This window comes from Poecilia mexicana, unplaced genomic scaffold, assembly GCF_051168715.1.
Source record: "Poecilia mexicana isolate PSO_F unplaced genomic scaffold, ASM5116871v1 scaffold_6, whole genome shotgun sequence".
In the NCBI taxonomy this organism is placed as follows: Eukaryota; Metazoa; Chordata; class Actinopteri; order Cyprinodontiformes; family Poeciliidae; genus Poecilia; species Poecilia mexicana.
In genome coordinates this window covers 22,094,882-22,113,730 of record NW_028263375.1, presented here as the reverse complement: position 1 = coordinate 22,113,730, position 18,849 = coordinate 22,094,882, and the positions used below count along the sequence as shown (strand labels likewise).

The 18,849-nt window shown below is 38.6% G+C and overlaps 1 protein-coding gene across 2 annotated transcripts in view; it reads left to right on the top strand.

The window, feature by feature from the left end:
• The first annotated feature begins 600 nt into the window (after window positions 1-600).
• galnt18a (UDP-N-acetyl-alpha-D-galactosamine:polypeptide N-acetylgalactosaminyltransferase 18a) overlaps window positions 601-18,849 on the top strand; it is a 133,878-nt gene continuing 115,629 nt past the window's right edge. For both annotated transcript variants that reach the window (XM_088006409.1, XM_088006410.1), the window contains exon 1: window positions 601-1,094. In XM_088006409.1, the coding sequence (XP_087862535.1) occupies window positions 839-1,094 (256 nt within the window). In that variant the 5' untranslated portion in view covers window positions 601-838. The remainder of the gene's footprint in view (window positions 1,095-18,849) is intronic.

Here is an 18,849-nt window from a genome sequence, read left to right as displayed (position 1 = left end):
CTATACTCTTTGTTGCTTGCACTCCTTTTTTTTTACACCACATTTTCCTTCCACTCAACTTTCCATTGCCGTGCTCTATGACGGGCCAGCTTTCTTTAGCAATGACATTGTTTTGCTTACTCTCCTTATGCCTGCACGATGAAGATGACTGTCTCCCTGTGATTGTATTGGTTATAACACGGAGAGCACATTACCTTCACATTTCTATTTTATTGATCCTAATAATTACATTTTTTGCTTCCCATTGACTGTAACATACCACTATTCAGACCAACAGTAGTGAATATGTAAAAGAGAGAAACTATTGAACCTTTCTACAATATTCTCATGCAATGAGATGTTCCTGTACTTTTGCGCTTTCCACAAGCCACCTGTTACCTTTAATCCCACTCACCGGACTCTGTCTGAACTGCATCCAGCAGTTCCGTATCTGCCCGGGTCGATTGCATTTCTGCGTCCATACATTACCCTCCTCCCCCTGTGCCTTCATCTGTGCGCTCCAGCTGTGAGGGGGGGACCGGCAGAGGCCAGCAGATCCCGCCTCCTCTGCTGCGATTGGCCCGACGGGAGGCAACAGGGGGGGATTTGCTGGCTTGTGTTTCACATCTTTGCAGCGGCTGAGCGCAGCGTGGCTCTCCGGCTGCGCAGCGTGGGCTCTCCTCTGAATCATATAGTCAGATGACTTTCATTACGGCCGCCGAACGCATTTGGAGCTCTCTGTCAACGCAGCAGAGAGCGGAGACGAGCTGAGCTGCGCGTTTTGGACACATTTATCCCGAGTGCGTGTTCCGCTCAATCCACCTGCCGGCGCGCAGGGAGCCCGTGGAGGGATGTCGCGATGTTGTGCACAAGGAGAACTAAAACTTTGGTGTCGACGTGCGTGATCCTGAGCGGCATGACCAACATCGTGTGCCTGCTGTACGTCGGCTGGATCACCAACTACGTGGCCAACACCGGGGGAAAAGTTGCGGAGATCGGCGGCGGTGGCGGCGGGGAGACGGACAGAAAGTTGGAGGAGGACGGCAAAGGTGAAACGCTGAGGATTATGGAGCGCTTGGAGCGTCTGGAGAGCGTCGTGAACGAGCACATCAAAGGTCAGTGGTGTTCCGCTGAGGGTCTGAGCGGGTCAGAAGCAGCTCTGGTATACAGATGGAGGTGTTTCAAAGAGGCCAGCAGTTTTTAATCGACATTTAGATTCACGTTAAAAGGCAGTGGAAAAACAACTCAACTTTGGTTTGTTCTCGCATCTTAAAGGTGAAACTTTGCGATTTTTTTCTTCTTCTCCAGCTTCTACTATAGAGCTACTCAGGTTAATTTTTACACTTGTATTAAGAAGCCGGTTAAATGTCAACAGTCACTCTGGCATCTGTTGTAGGCTGCAGCATATGTACACCCTCATATCACTTAATTTACGAAGACAGTGTGAAGTGGGATTTTTAAGAGGCTGCAGCAGAACTGTCCCAATAGAGCCCAGATATCCCTAAAAGTGCTTCATAGTAATGTGAGTTAATGATCCCCCGCAGACATTTTTAAAAGGATGTGGAAATGCATCCAATTACCCTTTCCCCTTTTCTGAAAAATCCAGCCGATGATCGTATATAGGACTGAAATCTAGAAAAAAAAAAAGTCCAATTTGTCCAAAATGATGCTTTAAATTAAAATGTTACCTGCTTGGAGAAACTTTGCCCCTCTGCTGACTGAAGTGGAAATCAGCATAATGATTTAACTCATTTTTGCATTTCCATCTGAAGGCAAGCAAGTATAAGGTGGTCTTGCATGATATTTGGAATGATAGGGAAAAATTTTACCAGCTGGAAAACCATACTAATGAGGCGTAACATTACGACCACTGAAAGAATGGCTGCCGCAGATCCCTTAAGGAATATCCATCCTGTATTCAAATGTACTTGAACCCACGAACTTCAGTATTTTCTCTAATTATAAAGTACCAAATCTCACCTATAACTTATTTAAATTGTACATTGTTTTCTGAAAATGTTGCGTTGCATACTTTTTTCTGTTTATTTTGCATTTGGTCCAAAGCCCACTAAAAGATGTTATTAAACATGACATATTACCACTGGTCACGCCAAACTAACTCAAAGCAAATGCCATCTGGTATTTATTATTTACTGGAGACTCCCACTCACATTTCCCTTACCCGTAGGTTATGACTAGAAGGAGGAAAATTACTTGTTAAAGCGGGTACGAATTGATCCTGGAAAGGTTGACGGTGGCAGTCGCCACCATCTGTTTTTCTTTTGACTCGGGGTGAAAACGAAATGCGTAGAATTTCACAAAATATTGAATTTGAGCTGTCATCACTATATCATTATGTGCAATACAGCAAAGGATGAGTTGGATTCAGTATTTGGTAGGATGCTACAGTTTGTAACAGGCAATCACACTGTGCATTTTAATATTATGTTTTGCCAGTTGGACCGTCTCCTGTTGCTCTGGTTTTTTTTAGCAGCTGGGATGCTGTAGCTCACGGAGAGTGGTGGAACATTGTGTAATGATAAAGTGTTAGGAACATTTGTGTGTGAATTTTTTAGCAGCAGTGTCACAATTAAACATTTTCTTAAAAATGTTTGCAGCCTTATTTATACAGTTTTTCATGTTTATTTTTTCCTAAAAAAAAATCATCTTTTTTTTTTTTTTTTTACTACTTGCATTTTGTACTTGCCTGTGCAGCTCTTGTCAAAGTCGTTTTCTCTTTGGTACAAAGTGTGTTGGCTGCGTTTCTTGCTCATCCGTCTCCCAGTGACACTGATACTGTATGTGTTGTTCACCATATACTGTCCAGTTTCTCCACTTGGACAATCCTGAGCTCTGGCTTGACTAAGATTAGCAAAATGAACCTGGGCAAATTGACTTGAGATCATCCTGGTTCGCACTGAGATGCATGTAAAACTACATTTTTATCTCCCTCTGTGAAAACACTTTTTGCAGCCGTTTGTTAGGAAAACACATTTTGAATTCAGAACTAAATTTTTTGCTGTGTCCTGTTTGAGATTGCATTTCCAGTGACCTGTTGTTGTGTTAATTCTGCTGCACTTTGACCAGTAGAGCATCAAAACTAACTGAAGAATCAAATCCATTGGTTAGTGTCCTACTTTAAAGGACTGTTTGTGATTGCATCACTGGCCCATTTGCAGCAGTCTCTGACCAATTTTCTTATCTAAATTCAGAAATCAGACTAGGTCAGTTCAGTTGTCAAGCAGAATAGCTTTCTGGGACCCAAACAAGAGCTCAAACTGGTCTGTTTACTGTTGTCAGAAAATGATATTGCACATTGCTAAATTGTTTCAGTTATACATAGGCAGGCATGGCGCTTCCTCCTGGGTCCTTCATGTTTAATTACTCCCCTCCTCAGATCAGCACAGCGACGAGTCAACACAAAATAGGAAGTGGGACAGACTCTTCTTGTATGGACCACTAAATAGGACACAATACTCTAACTGAACGTAGATTTCAGTGAAGAGATGCCCGCTGTGGCAACGGCAAGGGGATGAAAGCTCCCGTTCTCTGGGGCGAGGTTTCTTCTCTAATACTCCATCATCATAAAGTCATTCATGGGAAAGATAAGAAGCAGAGAAACTTTGTTTATCCAGGATTTTTTTTTTTTTTTTTTTGTTTCAGATTAGCTTGCTGGGAACTGATTCTCAATCAGAAGTAAAACAGTGTCAAGACTCAGTTAATACTCTTAGGAGAGAAACATCCTTTCCATGCAGAGGCCACCTTACAAGCACAGAGATTGCTACACTTCAGTGACTTGGTTCATTTGAGCAGCAAATTATGTGTTTCTAGTACAACAATGCTCGAGACCTTCTTTTTGCCCGTTTTTGTCAGTATTATTCTTTCATCACTTAATTAGTTGGAAATGTGACGATTTAAAATGCTGAAACTTCACATAAAAGAATCCGTTTTAACAGTGCTGCAAAGGATTTAACAGGTGATTCTTTGAGCAGCAGTTTCACAGACAATATGAACGGACATTGATCGAACAGACGCCTCTGAGAGGTACATCTAAATTAAATATTGGTAGATATCTAATTGTTCAGGTTGGGTTCAGTTTGAAAGCAATACAGCAGTGAAAAGAAACAGACAGCAGACATGCTAAGTTATATCTTTGTAGGGTTTTTCTTTTTTTTTTTCTTTTTCTTTACAAGTTTTTATTTTATTTTCTACAGAAACAGTTGTGTAGCTATAAAGCATTCTTTAAGCCAAATGTTTAAAGGTTAAAACTTGAAAAAAACTGCACTGTGTGTACTGAGACAATTGACTATGAAGCACTCACCGACCACTTTATTAGGGACACCCTTCAAGTACTGGGTTGCTCTGTAATTTTCCTTTTTGAATCTGTCTAATTCTCCTTGACGTGGGTTCAAAAAATAATTTGCATTTTAAAATGTTTTAGCAAACTTTATTTTTTTATTATTATTATTATTCATATGCAGGTTCTCAAAAACACAGAAGTACTCAACTTAGAACTTTACATTATTCCAGCTGTTTGTACTCTGTTACCATTTTGGAAAGTTTATTTCCATGAAATCAGAAACACTTTGCTAAATGAAAGGAGACGCAAAGATGCGAGGATATGAAAAAATAACCTAAAAGTTCTCATGTATCTTTACTTTAAACATGCATTAGCCTAACGAATTCTCTACCTCAGTCCTTCTTCTTTTGCATCACTCCCCAGAGATCTTGCTACGATAAAAACTCGCTGATCATTCGCATAGTTAATTGCAGGCTGATGGCTCACCGAGCAGTTCAGAAGGTCTAACAAAATTTGTATGGATGTTGGGGTCAAAGCGTTGGAGTAAATTTAGCTTTATGAGTGCTCGCCTCACTCTTCTCCTCTACTTCACTCGGCCATTGGAGCCGGTACCAGATTACATTAGCAGCCAGCGGCTGACGTGTTTATGCTCTGTTACTGATACAAAAAGGCTCGACTGCAGCCTTATCATGTTGACGTAGGAGCAGAACAAATGTATTTAAGTGACTGCCTTAACTTATGCTCACCAAAACAATGCTCGTCAGAGGGATTTTCAGATGCTGAATGATTGTTCCATTAATACATTACATGTGCATCTGTATTTGTAATTGTACAGCAATGACATGGTGGTTCTAATTATGCTGTCCTTTAATATATTATGTTCATATTCTAAAGACTTGCAGCAGTACTATTGAGTACTGTAGTCTCCCAGTACTCAATAGCAACTAAGAAAAACTTATTCCACTACACACGCATATGTAGCCGACTTCATCTCACTCATCTGTTGCGTTGCATGTAATGGCCTAAAGAAACCAGCACACGAGGACCATGGGAGTATTGCAGCCAACAGGGCAGCTTTATTCTGTTCAAAACAAGAATATTTTCAGCACAGCAGTTCTTGGGCTCTGGCTTCCCCACAAACACCTCTTAGACAGTCACAAGAACAACAATAATCACATTGGTGCAGTAAAACTTGATAAATGTCACTAAGGTGGGAATTAAAAACCCAATACAGTGCTGCGCCAAACATAAAATCAGTTTAACAACAATGTACAAGATGTGAGTTTAACAAACATACATTTTAGAACATTTTCAACATTTAATACACACCAGGCAGCTTGAACACACACAGGATGTGATGTGGAAACAGAAAATAAGAAAATAAAAGCTTCTCCACCAAAATAAAATACAATATACAAATCAAGAAAAACAAATGTACATAGTTAAATAGAATGAATTTGGGGTGAAATATAAACATTTTTACACACTTGCTATACTTGCATATAGTAGCAAACGTGTTCAGGAGACCACTGACATATGAGATGTATTTCTTTTCTAGTTCTTGGTTGCCTTCCCCACCGCTTTCTGATGCCGCCCTGAGCAACTGCCCATATAGTATAAATGATTTATAGTGTAAACCATAAAAGTGTGCCAGGTTTACAGTCGATAGTTCTTCATTAATCATCTTATCGGTCTGGCAGTAAAATGTCAAAAGATACTCTTTATTTGTTTCTTTTTTTATGTAGAAATGTAGTTTCTAATCTAGAAGCTGGGTAAAAAAAAAGACTCCTCGTTCTTGAATTGCTTTGTTCTTTTCAGTGACAAATATTTCTTTTGGTGAATAAATTCTTCTTGCCTTGGATTGTTTTTCCATATCATATTTTTAGCATTTCAAAAAATATTTGTCCTTTTAGCTTAAAAATAATTCACTGAAGAAAGGTGATATTATTTTTACAAGTCACTTATGAGGCTGTGTATGTTACTCTTCAGAATTTCAAAGACCAACAGGAACCAGGGGACTCTGTTGTTGTCTTGTAGAGGTACGAGTCGATGTTGAACAGAAAATCGGTTTAATCAGAAACCGGATCCCTTGACTCTCCTTTACTGTATCTGTTGTCTTGGACAGGTGACGCCTTCCCTTGTTGCTTCAGAGAACATTTAGCCCTCAGAGCTGTGCACATTTTAGCACATCCACAGGTGTTTGTTTCTACGTTTCTGGACACGTGCGATGTCCATGATCAAGATAATTCATTCAAAAATGATTAATTTCTGGTAACAATTATTTTCCCAGTGTTATGACTTGTTGGATCAGTTTTCAGCTCCTCTCCATCCTGCCAACCACACATTTTATTTTTAGAAGTCTTTCTGTGAGTCAATGCTGGTTGATCTGTTATGACAGTCTTATGAGGAAGAGGAGTGTGCGCTGTAGGCGTCTGAGGCTCTGTGTGTGAGTCTCGGTGTAAGTTTCCCGTGCCATCAAAGATTCATGCCAGTGGTGTGAGAGCTGCTGTTGATGCTCCCGCCTCCTTATGGAATCTCTGTATTGTTGCATGAGCAATTCAGTTTCTGTTAACACCCTGACATTAGTCAGTTTAGGCTGCCATGACCTAAACCGACTAAAGTACCTGTGTGTAACACAGGTACTTTGGGAGGAGAAAAAAAAACACATCTTCTTTTGTTTGTTTTTTTTTTTTCTCTCCCAGCTGTACTACAGATTCCTGAGGATATTCTGATATAATATAGTTTAGGGGTACACCAGAGGTAGCAATGAAACACAGATCCACAAGGATAGCCAGAAGCTGCTGGTTTGTTGAATATTACATTAAAAGTTGCCTGAGTCCCACTGAAGGTTTCAAACCTCTCCCCACCTCCCCTCCATCCACGCTCACATCACCAACTTTCAAAGCAGAGTGGCAAGAAAGTTGTCATAAATTTGCAATGAATCCACCTTTACGTTCGTCTTTGATCTGTCAAACGCAGGGAGGTGTGACATTCACAATTCCGAAAGTGTCACTTTTGTGCAGATTGAAGCCAGATGACTTTGTTGGACCTTCTCCATGCGCTTGCATCTCTGTCAGTCTCAGATGGCAGCTTGCAGAGTTTAAGTTATGCTTCAGCGGCGCTTACAGGTGTTGGCAGGTGACAAAATTAGCATGCGCTTATGCGTTTTTCTCTAAAGTGCAGCACATTTAAAGCACCAAGGGGGAATTCAACAGGCAGTTTAATCTCCTCCTGATTTTTGTTGCTGTTTTGCACGTGCAACCAGACCTCTAACCTTTTTATTGCCTGAGGTGAGATTATAGTTTCAGCTGCCCCAACACTCTCCAACACCACCACCACCATCCCCCTTTCTTATAAAAAATGAAATTAGGATCCCTTTAGAAGTTACAACTCCTATTATTTTCTGTCTTCATGGAGGTATACAATTTTTTTTTACAGGTTTATCTGTTTTGCTTGCACAGCAATCATGCATGGATGAACATATGTGGCAAAAATGTCCTCCTGTCCAGGACGGATGTAAACTAGTCTTACCTGTTGCTGAGCAGTTCAAGCAGAACATTCAGCTGCCGCAGAGAGACTACTGGACGTGTTCAGCATAAATTAATTAGTAAAGATTATGGCGCTATAAAATACAAGACATTGCAAAACACTTTCATAGTACCACAGCAGCAGTATATGCAGTAGCGTTTTTAGGCAATTGAGATTTTCTCAGACTAGCCAAATTAAAATAAAGCAGACCCTCAACATAAAACAACATTGAAGAACGGATAACTGTAGTTCTCACAAACGACTTCATAAATTTGCCTGTGAATGTTAAATGGTTACTTAATGAACCAAGTGGTTTTTGGGTTTTATTTGTGCTGTCCTTTGTTTTAACAAGGCTGCTGCTACTTCTTATACTGATTTTCATCAGGCTTGGTCTCTGAGGAAAAAAAAACCCAAACATTTTTCTAAACTGCGTGTGTGTTTTGCATTTAACCAAAAACTTTTGTCCACTGTTAGTCATTGCATAGAAAAACTGACAGTCAGCTCCATAACAAGGCACGGATGAAGCTTGATAAATTTCTGCTGCAATATGGGTTTACTTTGACTAGGACTTTAATGACAGAATGAGCAACAGTGTTCCCATTGTGAGTGAAATACTTTGACTCCCTCTGCTTATTAATTGCGCAAATAAGAGTTTAAGTACTAAATAGCAATTTTTAAATACCAGATCAGATGAATTTAGTTTGGAAGTGTCCTCATGTGGTCTCATTTTTCTTTATGTAAAGAAACACAACCTTCCTATTGAAATGCCTATTGAGGGTACAGAATGTTTCAATCATGTTGCAGTGGGAAAGGCTTGCCTTCAAGTCTGTCTGCCAGGAAGTTTCAGGAAGTCAGCGAAATTGAAAGAAGGATTGTTCATTGTGTATGAACAACTTTAGGGCAGATCTCTCACCCAGGAGATTGTGGATCGATGTCTGCAGTCAAATGTTGACTGTTTCTTTTGTTGTTCTTTTAAAAGACTTTTTGAAGAGTTTAATTAAAGGGCACTGAACTGTAATTCTTCCAACACCTATTTTATACAAATCTCAAGAGTTTGTTGCAGCTCTCTTCACTTGAAGTATATTTGAATGCACAGTATGTACTGTGTCCCTAAGATGGAGGTAATTTTCAAAAATTTACAAATGAATTTGAGTAAAAAAAATATTGTAATTTTAATTTGATATTGTATAATATATCTATAAATGAAACAAAGCATAGGGGGATCACACCTGTGTTGGGCTGGGTGTTGTTACAGCTACACCATGTAACTGATATTTTTAAAAAAATCAGTTTTTTAAAACATATTTGTGAAATCTGTCAACATGTTGTGACAGTATCGTTTGAGACAATCTGTGAAAAATCAAGCCCTTCCTACTCCTCCCTGATCTGCTACAGCAATCTACGAAAATGCTCTGCTGGTCCAATCAGAGCCAAGAGGAAGGTCTTCTTGGCACTGTCAATCATCCTAATGTATGCGTTGCTCAATCTGCTAATGGTGGAGAATCAACTTGCTGCTTCAGGAACACCATTTATTCTTCGTTGTCGGTGGCTATGCTGACTAGACTTTGCATTCATAACTCTGCTGATGGAAAGACACTGTAGCCTGGCAGAGAGAAAAGAGGAAAGTGTGAGCAGTGTGCACACATGAATGATTGACAGCGCTAGGACACTCCTCCTGACTGATGGATGGTTTCTGACCGAGTAATGTATTTCTGCATTTAGTACTGGGAGCACTGGGAGAAGGCAGAGGAGCTTAATTTTTATTTGCATATCTGTCTGCGAAAAAAGCCACAGACACATCTGTTTTTCTGTGACCCTTTAGGGACCTAACAATTCAATTCCAGTTCTTTGAATCAATCTGGTAGAACTACCCATGCTGTAAAAGAAAATTGCTTTTTAAATTGACATTTGCATTTTGGATAAGCAAAACTGAGCAAGCCTGATATCCTGAAATCATTTTCCCATACAATTTAGGAGGCTAATCTCACTTGGCAAAATTTAACGACACATTTTATATTTTTAAATTTCAGCAACTGAGATATTAATTGTAGTTTATCACAGGAGTGTTAAACTGTTGGCACCTCTTCTTCGTTGATTTTGGACTTTTTCAACAAGCGTCAATATTAATGATGGGGGATGCTTCTCTGTGATGAGATTCAAGCTGCTTTCCACAGAGCAATCAGTGTCTGCAAACAGGCCAATCATGCATGAAATGACATGGGCTGATGTTACACCTCAGGCATCTGATAGTCCAAAATAAAATCATAAACACTGAATGTGTTTTAAAATCTGTCTAAATCTGGCTGCACTCTCTACCTTTTCTGTGATCTGCTTTCAAGAATCACAAAGGCATCGAGCTTTCTCAGAAAATGCACCATTAGGTGGGGATAAAAGTGGATTATTGTAGCAGATGGTGATGTCTGCTTTATAGAAAATTACTAATTTAATAGCTTGAGGAGAAAAATTACTGCTATGTATTGAATAGTAAATATGATATTTAGTTGGACGGGCTTTCTGGCAATTGCAGCTTCAATTTAGGGAACAGCTTAAAATAGTTTAATATTGCTTTGTCAACATTTAAAGAGTAATTATTAGCAGAATGATATAAAGAAGAGTGTAGCAGCTGCATATTAATTTATATTTTCCAAGAAGCACCGTTCGTTTTCTATGTTTAGATCAACAGGCCTTAAATCTTTTAATGTTAGCATTTATATTGGTTGAAGTTTTACTATCAGCCACCAGCAGGGCATAAAACTCTTCTTTTTGTTTGTTAAAGCAACATCCTGCACAACACCAACATTAAACATTACAAACGTATGTTAAAATACTTTCCATAGGCTACAGCAAAAAGTTAATCAGCAGATCATGATTTATTTTATAACTTATGACATAATATCCATGGTTAATTTAAAACTAGTTACTTTTATATCTTCCAGTAGAAGAAGGCTTGGTCAAGTTGCTGTTTTGTAGCTTGTACAAAATAAAAAAAAGGAAAAAAGCTGTGAATGTTTGATTCCGTCCTTTGGCCTATTTCATGTATGTTCTCATCAAAACTATTACTGCTAATATTGTTTGTGTCTACTTCTCGTGAAGTACCACATTTTTTTACAGATCTATCCTGAGCTTCCTGTTTTTGTGATAGCTATATGTAAACAGCAAGAAGGGGATATTTGATTTTGGATGTTATATTTTTATATCAGCCCTTTGTTTCGAATTGTTTGTGCAAGAAACAATTAAAAACAAAGTTTCTCTTGTTGCTTCTTTTCTCACTTCCTCTAGCAGCCTGCTATATTGCATTTATCCTGTATTTAAAATATGTCAAGTGGGTAATTAATTTAGGATGTATACTTTTTTTTTATTTATGATGTTCTCTACAGCAGTTATACCAACATTTAAGTTTTTTTTTCCCCCAATATTTACATATTTCCAATGTACAGTAACTGCCAATGATTCTTGTCTTTCTTCACCATTGGTTTCATGTTTTCAGTTTACTAATAATTTCAGACCAATCACGCTTTTTGGGGCTGACAGTCAAACTATGCATTTTAGATTACAGCAGTATTGAATTGTTGACATCAGACTGAATATTATAATTGCAAATTGTAGACTCATTTTTTCCCTTGAGATACACAATATTCTGAATGAGAGTGGAAATTAGAGCTCAAACTAAAATACATGAAAAAGATAAAACTCCAGGAACCCAACATGAAAGATTTCATTTAATCTGTGAGCCAAATCGGTCAGAACATGCAGCTTTTCTTTGATCAATAAATCCATAAACATAAATATGAAATCCCTCTTAAGTCCAAAAAAAAAGAAACACACAAACAAGAAAGCAGATTGTGTGCAAATTGGTTTTTCAAACACAGTCAATGTTGGTTCTAATTTTTATTTTAAACCTGTCAGATTATGAAATGGTGAGAACTTGGCTTGTGCCAGTTTTCTTTAAGCCACTCAAATTCCTTATAATTTAGTCTATCATCCAGAATAAATCCAAAGTATAAAAAGTATGACTCAGTAAGAAAAAAAAAATCATATAATACATTTTTGTTTTGACTTTGGTGTTGTACGACTCTGTTTAATGGTATTTGTTTATTTTTCATGCCACCTGCTTATTATGTAAGCTGGAAAATTATGGATAGACTTTTCCGCCTGTTTTCATTTTTCCATTATAAATAAATCTGTTTACAACGGTGCTAAGAGGCTGTTACCAAATTGTAGGCCCCTGGAGAACAGAGAGTTAAGTGCTTTTTGAAAACCAGTTGACAGCCTCAGTTTTCCACTCGAATGCCATTAAAATCATTGAAGTCACAACATGAAGGGGAAATATTTTAACAAATCCACAAACCTTGTAATGTTTATCAAAAAGTGAGCCAGAAAAATTTACATGAAACAAATGTAACATGTCCTACACAAAAGTATAGATATTTTTTTTATCAAATATACATGTCAATAATAATTGTACTAATCTCTTATGTGTCAACAGCAACCTAAAGATATTAAATAAGTTCATGATTTCTCATTTTCTCACCTTTAGCTCACGTTCAGTCAAAGCCGCTTTTACTGAGTTGAATTCTGGGGCAGATTTTCTGTGACTGGAAAAAGTAAATTTTTCTTACTGGCTTCATTTAACACCCACAAGTTAATCATCACCATATTGTGTCACAAACTGCCAGAATCCACATTTGTCCTTGTCGCCTGGTTGATCGCACCTGCTCAGTATGTTGGAACGGAAACTTCTTGCTCGCCATGTCGCTTGGATTCAGGCTGTCGGTGCTGTAACGTCAAACTGACAACTGTAATTGGCAAATAATTACGAAGAAATTAATGTTTTCAAATGCAATTTTAGCTTCATTACACCCACTACACATATCAAAAACCTTGAAATTTGAAGAAGTCCTGCTATCCGCATGGATGCCATTGCGACATCCAACAAAGTATCGTTACAGATCATGTGAATCGTTTTCATGGAAACAGTATTCCCTGATGGCTCTGGCCTCTTTCAGCAGCATAATTCATCCTGTCACAGAGCAGAAACTGTCAAAGTGAGATCTGAGGATTACTACAATGACTTTTGTTTTTCTTCCAAATTCCCCACATCCCATTTCTGAGATGTGTTGGACAAACATGTTTTTATCCGTTGAAGCTACACTTTGCAGATAACACGACATGAGTGATGCTACTGCTTTAAATTTTGGTGCCAGGAGCCAATGCTAAAAAGATCTGCTTAGCAACAATTGACCAGCAAACTATCAGTCTGGTGTTCATAATTTTATGCCCATTTAGTGTATAAATGTTTTTTGTTTTTGTCACCTAGTGGTCATATCTTTGGTTCCACTGATACCCTGGGGCTTTGGATTTTCTGTGGCTAAGTTTAGTTATGAAAGTTTTATTTTTGAGTTCACAATTTGCTGCCTCTGTTGTGTTTGGGTCCTTCTACCACAAAATCATAATACAGAACATTTTAATAAACAAGGAGGCCGAGAGCTGGTTAGTTAGAACTCTTTGAGAAAACAAGTGTGAATGCAACTTCTTTATTAAAGCTACCATAGTTTTAAGGGATCGGAAATCTAATTGGATCTGCAGATTATTTCCATTCAAAGAGACAAATTGTTTATTGAAACTGGGTATGGGGATTAACAGAGGTCACTTCCAATCTAAATCAAACTAAATCAATCACTGCAGTACTTTCTAATCACCTGTCTTTAATTGGATGTAAGCCCAATGGTTGCATATACTTGCATATTGAAGTGGTGTTTCCATTATTGACATTTCCTCCATAATAAGAGCTGACTTGATAAACGCATTATGTGCAAGTCTGGTCATGTTATTAGCTTGTTGAACTTCTTTGAAGGAAAAGCACATCCAATCAGTCCAGCTTATTTTAATGGTTTCCAATTTAGTAGTCCATATTAGCCATGTATACTGCAGGTGACTTGTTACAAATGCAAAACATGCCTCTGAGTTCTGTGATGACCAAGGGCGGCGAACACGCTGCTTCATTAAAGTAGAGGCTGTGCTCATGGCGGTAGCTATCCACCCTGTGAATTCACACATGCATAAACACGCAGCAACACACTCAGGAGAATCGCTACCACAGAGACTGTGCAAGTAGCAATTTGTGGAGTGTATCTCACATTTATATGCAGAGTGGATTACAAACAAAATGCACAAAATTTGACACTTTTTAAGTGTAAGTAAAATACAATGAAAGCAAGCCGGCTGTTAATCCATACACTAGATTCGCTCTATAAGAACGAAATGCTGGGATGTGCATGTTTTTTGCTATATTGAGCACACAAGTTATGCTGTTTCAGATTTCTTCATTTGCCAGAGTGATTTCCTCACAGTGGCAGGCTACATGATCACCTCTTCAGATTTCACACACGGTGTGTCCAACAGGGAAACCAACACTCTGTTTGGTTGCCACTGTCACTCACTGCAGCTAAACTCTGCAGTGTATCGCCCTTAGGCTGCAGTATAACACTGAGGAGAGGCTTTCCTCCATGCTGCCCCACAGCTAAATTCTGTCAGCAATGCTTTGGGAGGGCTGTCTGAGACAGTCACCTTCATAGAGTTGTCTTCTGGGGGCTGCTGGAAATGCTGCAGACAATTAGTTTTAGGCCTGTTTTTAGAGTGGTGGCTGTGCCATAGACAGAACTAGTCATAAGTAGTTGTTGTGTATGGTAGTAGTACCAAGTATCATTGCTTTATTGGTAATGTAGGTTTTTGATGATTAATTTTAACCACTGTTTTTTTTTAGAGTGAAAAAAAATGGTAAATGTCAATGCCTTTTTACAGCTATATGTTGGATGTAAGAAAACTATATGAGCCGATTCTTCTTTGCTCGACATAGGGTCAAAATTGTACATACAGATTCAAATTTGTCTCAAATACTGGTTGTCAAAGACCTGTGTGTTTGTCTTTAAGAATCCCTTTTACCCTCCATTCACTGCCTGTATTAATTACACCTGTTTTAATGTGTTACCTGTATGAGACACACATTCAATCAGTCAGACTCCAAACTATCCGATGGACATCTGGATAATCCAGAGGAGGCATGGGAGAAGGCCGTGGGGTCATATGAGGCCAAAAGCTACAGAGCTGAAACTGTGTTGACCAGTGATGGCTTCAGTACCTGAAAGATCTTGAAAAATCTGTAAGAAAGAGTTTGCACAAGTCCTTTCTGCAGTTGTGTGCAAATCTGATCAAGAAATAGAGGAAGTGTCTGCACCAACTATTAAGTTCTATTTTTATAAAATGTATAAAATGCTTCCAAAATTAAACTGAAACCTCATTTACACTTATAAGATGCTTTTGATGGATGGCTATGACAATAGCAATTGCTTTAAAAAAAAAAAAGAAGAAAATCACCGTGTTTCATCAACAACTATCTTTTTCTCACATTTTCTATGGAAGGTCTATACATATTTTGAACCTTTTAAAGTATGTATAGTATATATTATATTTCAATTTGACTACCTGTTATTGCATTTTTTTCATCCACCAAACCTGTTGCAGATATTCTTTTACATTTTTCATGATGTGGTCTCATCTAACAGGAGCTGTCTCAGCACATTCAAAGGATTTTAGAGTAAAAATCTTAGAGAGGGATGACATCTGTGCTCGAGACAACATTCTGGACTTCAGCTTATATTGTAAAGTGGGTTTTTTATACTCTTGATTGGTGCCAGTGGAGAAATGAATGACTTCACTGGACATAATTTGTTTCTGTCACTCAGTCTGTCAGCTAGCATCAGCGGCGTCGGCTCTTCAGTCGGCTTCAGGGTCAGTGAAAATTGAGTTTGGACACAACTTCTCTTTCTGTTTTGTTCCTAAGGAGTATTTATTGATTCGCTGCTGTCCACCGCTTCCTGTTTGCCAGCCCAAAAAACAGCCCCTGATCAACCTCCAGCACCTGGTCTTGGTTTTGATATTAATCAGCGAATAAATATTTCAGCTTCACATGTGTCTGTTTTGTCCCTCCGAATCAATCAACTTTGCTTCATGCAACGTGGCGTTCTCTGGATAAAGTCCTACTGACAGCAGGGGAGTTTATACAGCTCATAGCTTGCAGCTACATACAGACAAGTCACATGCAGAACTGAACAAGGTTACCAACGAGGTCAAGGGAGAAACTCCTGAATCATTTAGATGGCTAGTGCCAAGTCAGCTGTTACTAACACGGTAACAAGTTGCATGAACACAATGTGCCTTAAGGTTATTCTTTATCAGCACCTTACTGCAGTATTACAAAAAGAGATCTCACTAGTCAGAGAGCAGCAATTAATTTTTGTTTTCCAATCTAAACCAACTTGCATTAAAACAAGTTTGTGTAGAAGAAATAAAGAAGAAATATCCTCCTGTCATCAGGTGATGTTTTGTATTGATTCCAAAACATCAATTGATCCTGAAGGAAAGTTCAATTGAAATGCTATCAAAAATATTGAAGAGCTGATATAAGGTGTGCAAGTTTTTGTTTTATCCTCTTTCATGAGGACACCGGCGTCCTCGTGAAATCTGTGTCTCACTAACTGGTCTATTTTACGAGTGGTATGGAATATTGTTAGAAGGTCTATGTTAAATTAAACATTAAAATAAAAAACAATTGTAGAGATAGTTGAATGAATCTAAAATATATTTAAATCCCTGAAGGAGTTTTGACATTTTTTCTCTATTTCAGGGTCTGATGAGAAACAACTGGTATTTTGCCACTTTGCCATGACCCTTCACAAAGCACGTGCAAGATTCCTCCTTTTCTTTTTGACATGACAGTATGGTAGCTACCAAGGCCATAAAATGGACCCCTAAATATTTTAGCATGGATAAGGGGATGAATAAGACTGGACTGAAATGTCAAAGCATATTATGTCAGCATGACTGAAATGTCTAAAGTGCTATAAATTGCGAGGTGGCGTAATGGTAAACATGGAGGTGATGCAGAAAGCTCTTTAGCACTTAGAATGATTGTAAGCATACAAAGTAATCTCTTAGCCCTGACCCAGATTTAAATGACATAGATTTTCTTCGCATTCAGGGAGTCGTCTGAAGAAGCACCTGAGCTCTTCAACCTACTCCGTTCCACTGCCGCTCACCACTGCTTTCTGTGTGGGATAATCTCCCAGAACGAAGCAGCTGTAAGATGCAGGGCTGTGCACTACAAGCCACAAACTCAGCAGGAGTTGTTCCTCAGAGGAGACACTTGCCTTTTGCCTCGAAAAGATAATCTAAAATGAGTTTTCCACCCACTGCCATTCTCTGCCATTTGATGCCTGCAGCAGCCTCTGTGCGCCGTCAACTTTCAAAGAAGTGCTTAATATTGAATGTCTTTGGCGTGAAGGATATCCTAAATAGCCATCTTTCACCGCACCTCTTACGTCTTTATAGAGGGTCAGATCCAATTCAACTGGAGAGGGCTGACGATGGTTGCAGGCTGGAGGACAGGATGACACTTTCAAATAAATTTAAAGGGTGAACGTTTTTTGTTTTTTTTTCTATTTTTGTTAAAAACACAATGGGCCCTAAGGGTCAAACTACTGTGACCGCCTTTTTAGCATCAAATAAAATAAACCTGTTATAAGTACTCCTGAACCATTTTTATACGCTACACTGATGATGTTTTATTGTGTGTTTTACACACACAGAGTTTTGCTCATAACAGTTTTATGCTTAAGCATTTGACCTCCCAGAGTCTGATCACTCTGCCAAGAAGGTTTACTTTGCCTTCCTGCCTTTTAGCAGGATCTCTCACAAACTTAGTTGAAAGTTTTCCTTTTCCTGAGTGCGAGTCGTGATGAAACCACTCTGATCTGAATCTTCACTTTAAATGTGAGATTTTATATGCAGAAATATATATATATATATATGTACTCCAGAAGTCATGAGAAGGGTTTCATTTTCTTGCAAAGCAGCTTTAAGTTCCTACATAAGTTTAAGTTCATTCTCAATTACCCAGAAATGCCCTCGCTAATGTGCTAAACTTAACATGCTGCACAATATTAGAAAATCTTGAAATGACTTTCTAAAGTGTGCTTTATGCCCGTTTCTTTCTTTCCCTACTTCCTACTCTGTGTGACCTTTTAACATTTTTGACAATGTCATTTATGTGTGTGAGCTTCTGCTACTGTGAGACTCTGTTCAACTGGCTAAACATTGCAATAGCAATAAAAAAATACAACTTCAGACCTCGTAACATACATTGGCCAACAATATACACTCCAAGTCCTTTGCAATTTCAGTATTGCAGTGGCGATATTCACAATATCTTGTGCAGCTGTAATATTGTGCTTGCATGGGTTCTCTACAGAGACTCTGGATTCCTCCCACACTTCGAAAACATGACTACTAGTTTAGTTGGTCTCTAAATCACCCTTAGATGAATGTGAATCCATGCTTGTTTGTGCTGTGTGTCTCTGTATTCCCCTGTAATGGGTTGGTGGCTCCAGGGTGAACACGCCTTTCACCCAATGCTCGCTGGAGGTGGGAACCAAACCCTGCACAGCCCTGAAAGTCAATTTTCAGTTTCAAGGGGGTGGAAAAAAAAAACAGATTTTAAAGACCCCCATTTCCAAAAAACAAAACAAGATAACTCTGCATCATAGCATTTGTGTGCTTTAAGCTTTTTCCGATGATTTAACGAAAAGTAAAGTCGGTGCGGCGTTTTTCCATTTGTATGTGATTCAGACTGCAGGAATGCTTTATAGTTGCATCTCACTGTTAATCAGCTAGGAATGAGCACTGATGGAGGGGAATTCTCCAGAACCTTTCCTTTCATTTAAAAGGCTGGAATATTCAATCAATCATCTTTATTTGTGAACCACATTTTAGCAGCATGGCAGTTCAAAGTGTTTTACATCCTGAAAACATAAAAATAATCATTTTGTCAACAGTTGTCTGTTGACAACTTTCCTGTCAGAGCAGAGCAACACCTATCTTTTTATATGTATAACCTCCATCACACCTTGCACTGCTGTGGTGTATGAAGGTGCATGACTTTAAATAAACCGCACTCCAGCCTTTCTACATAACTCTTTCTCTGGTGA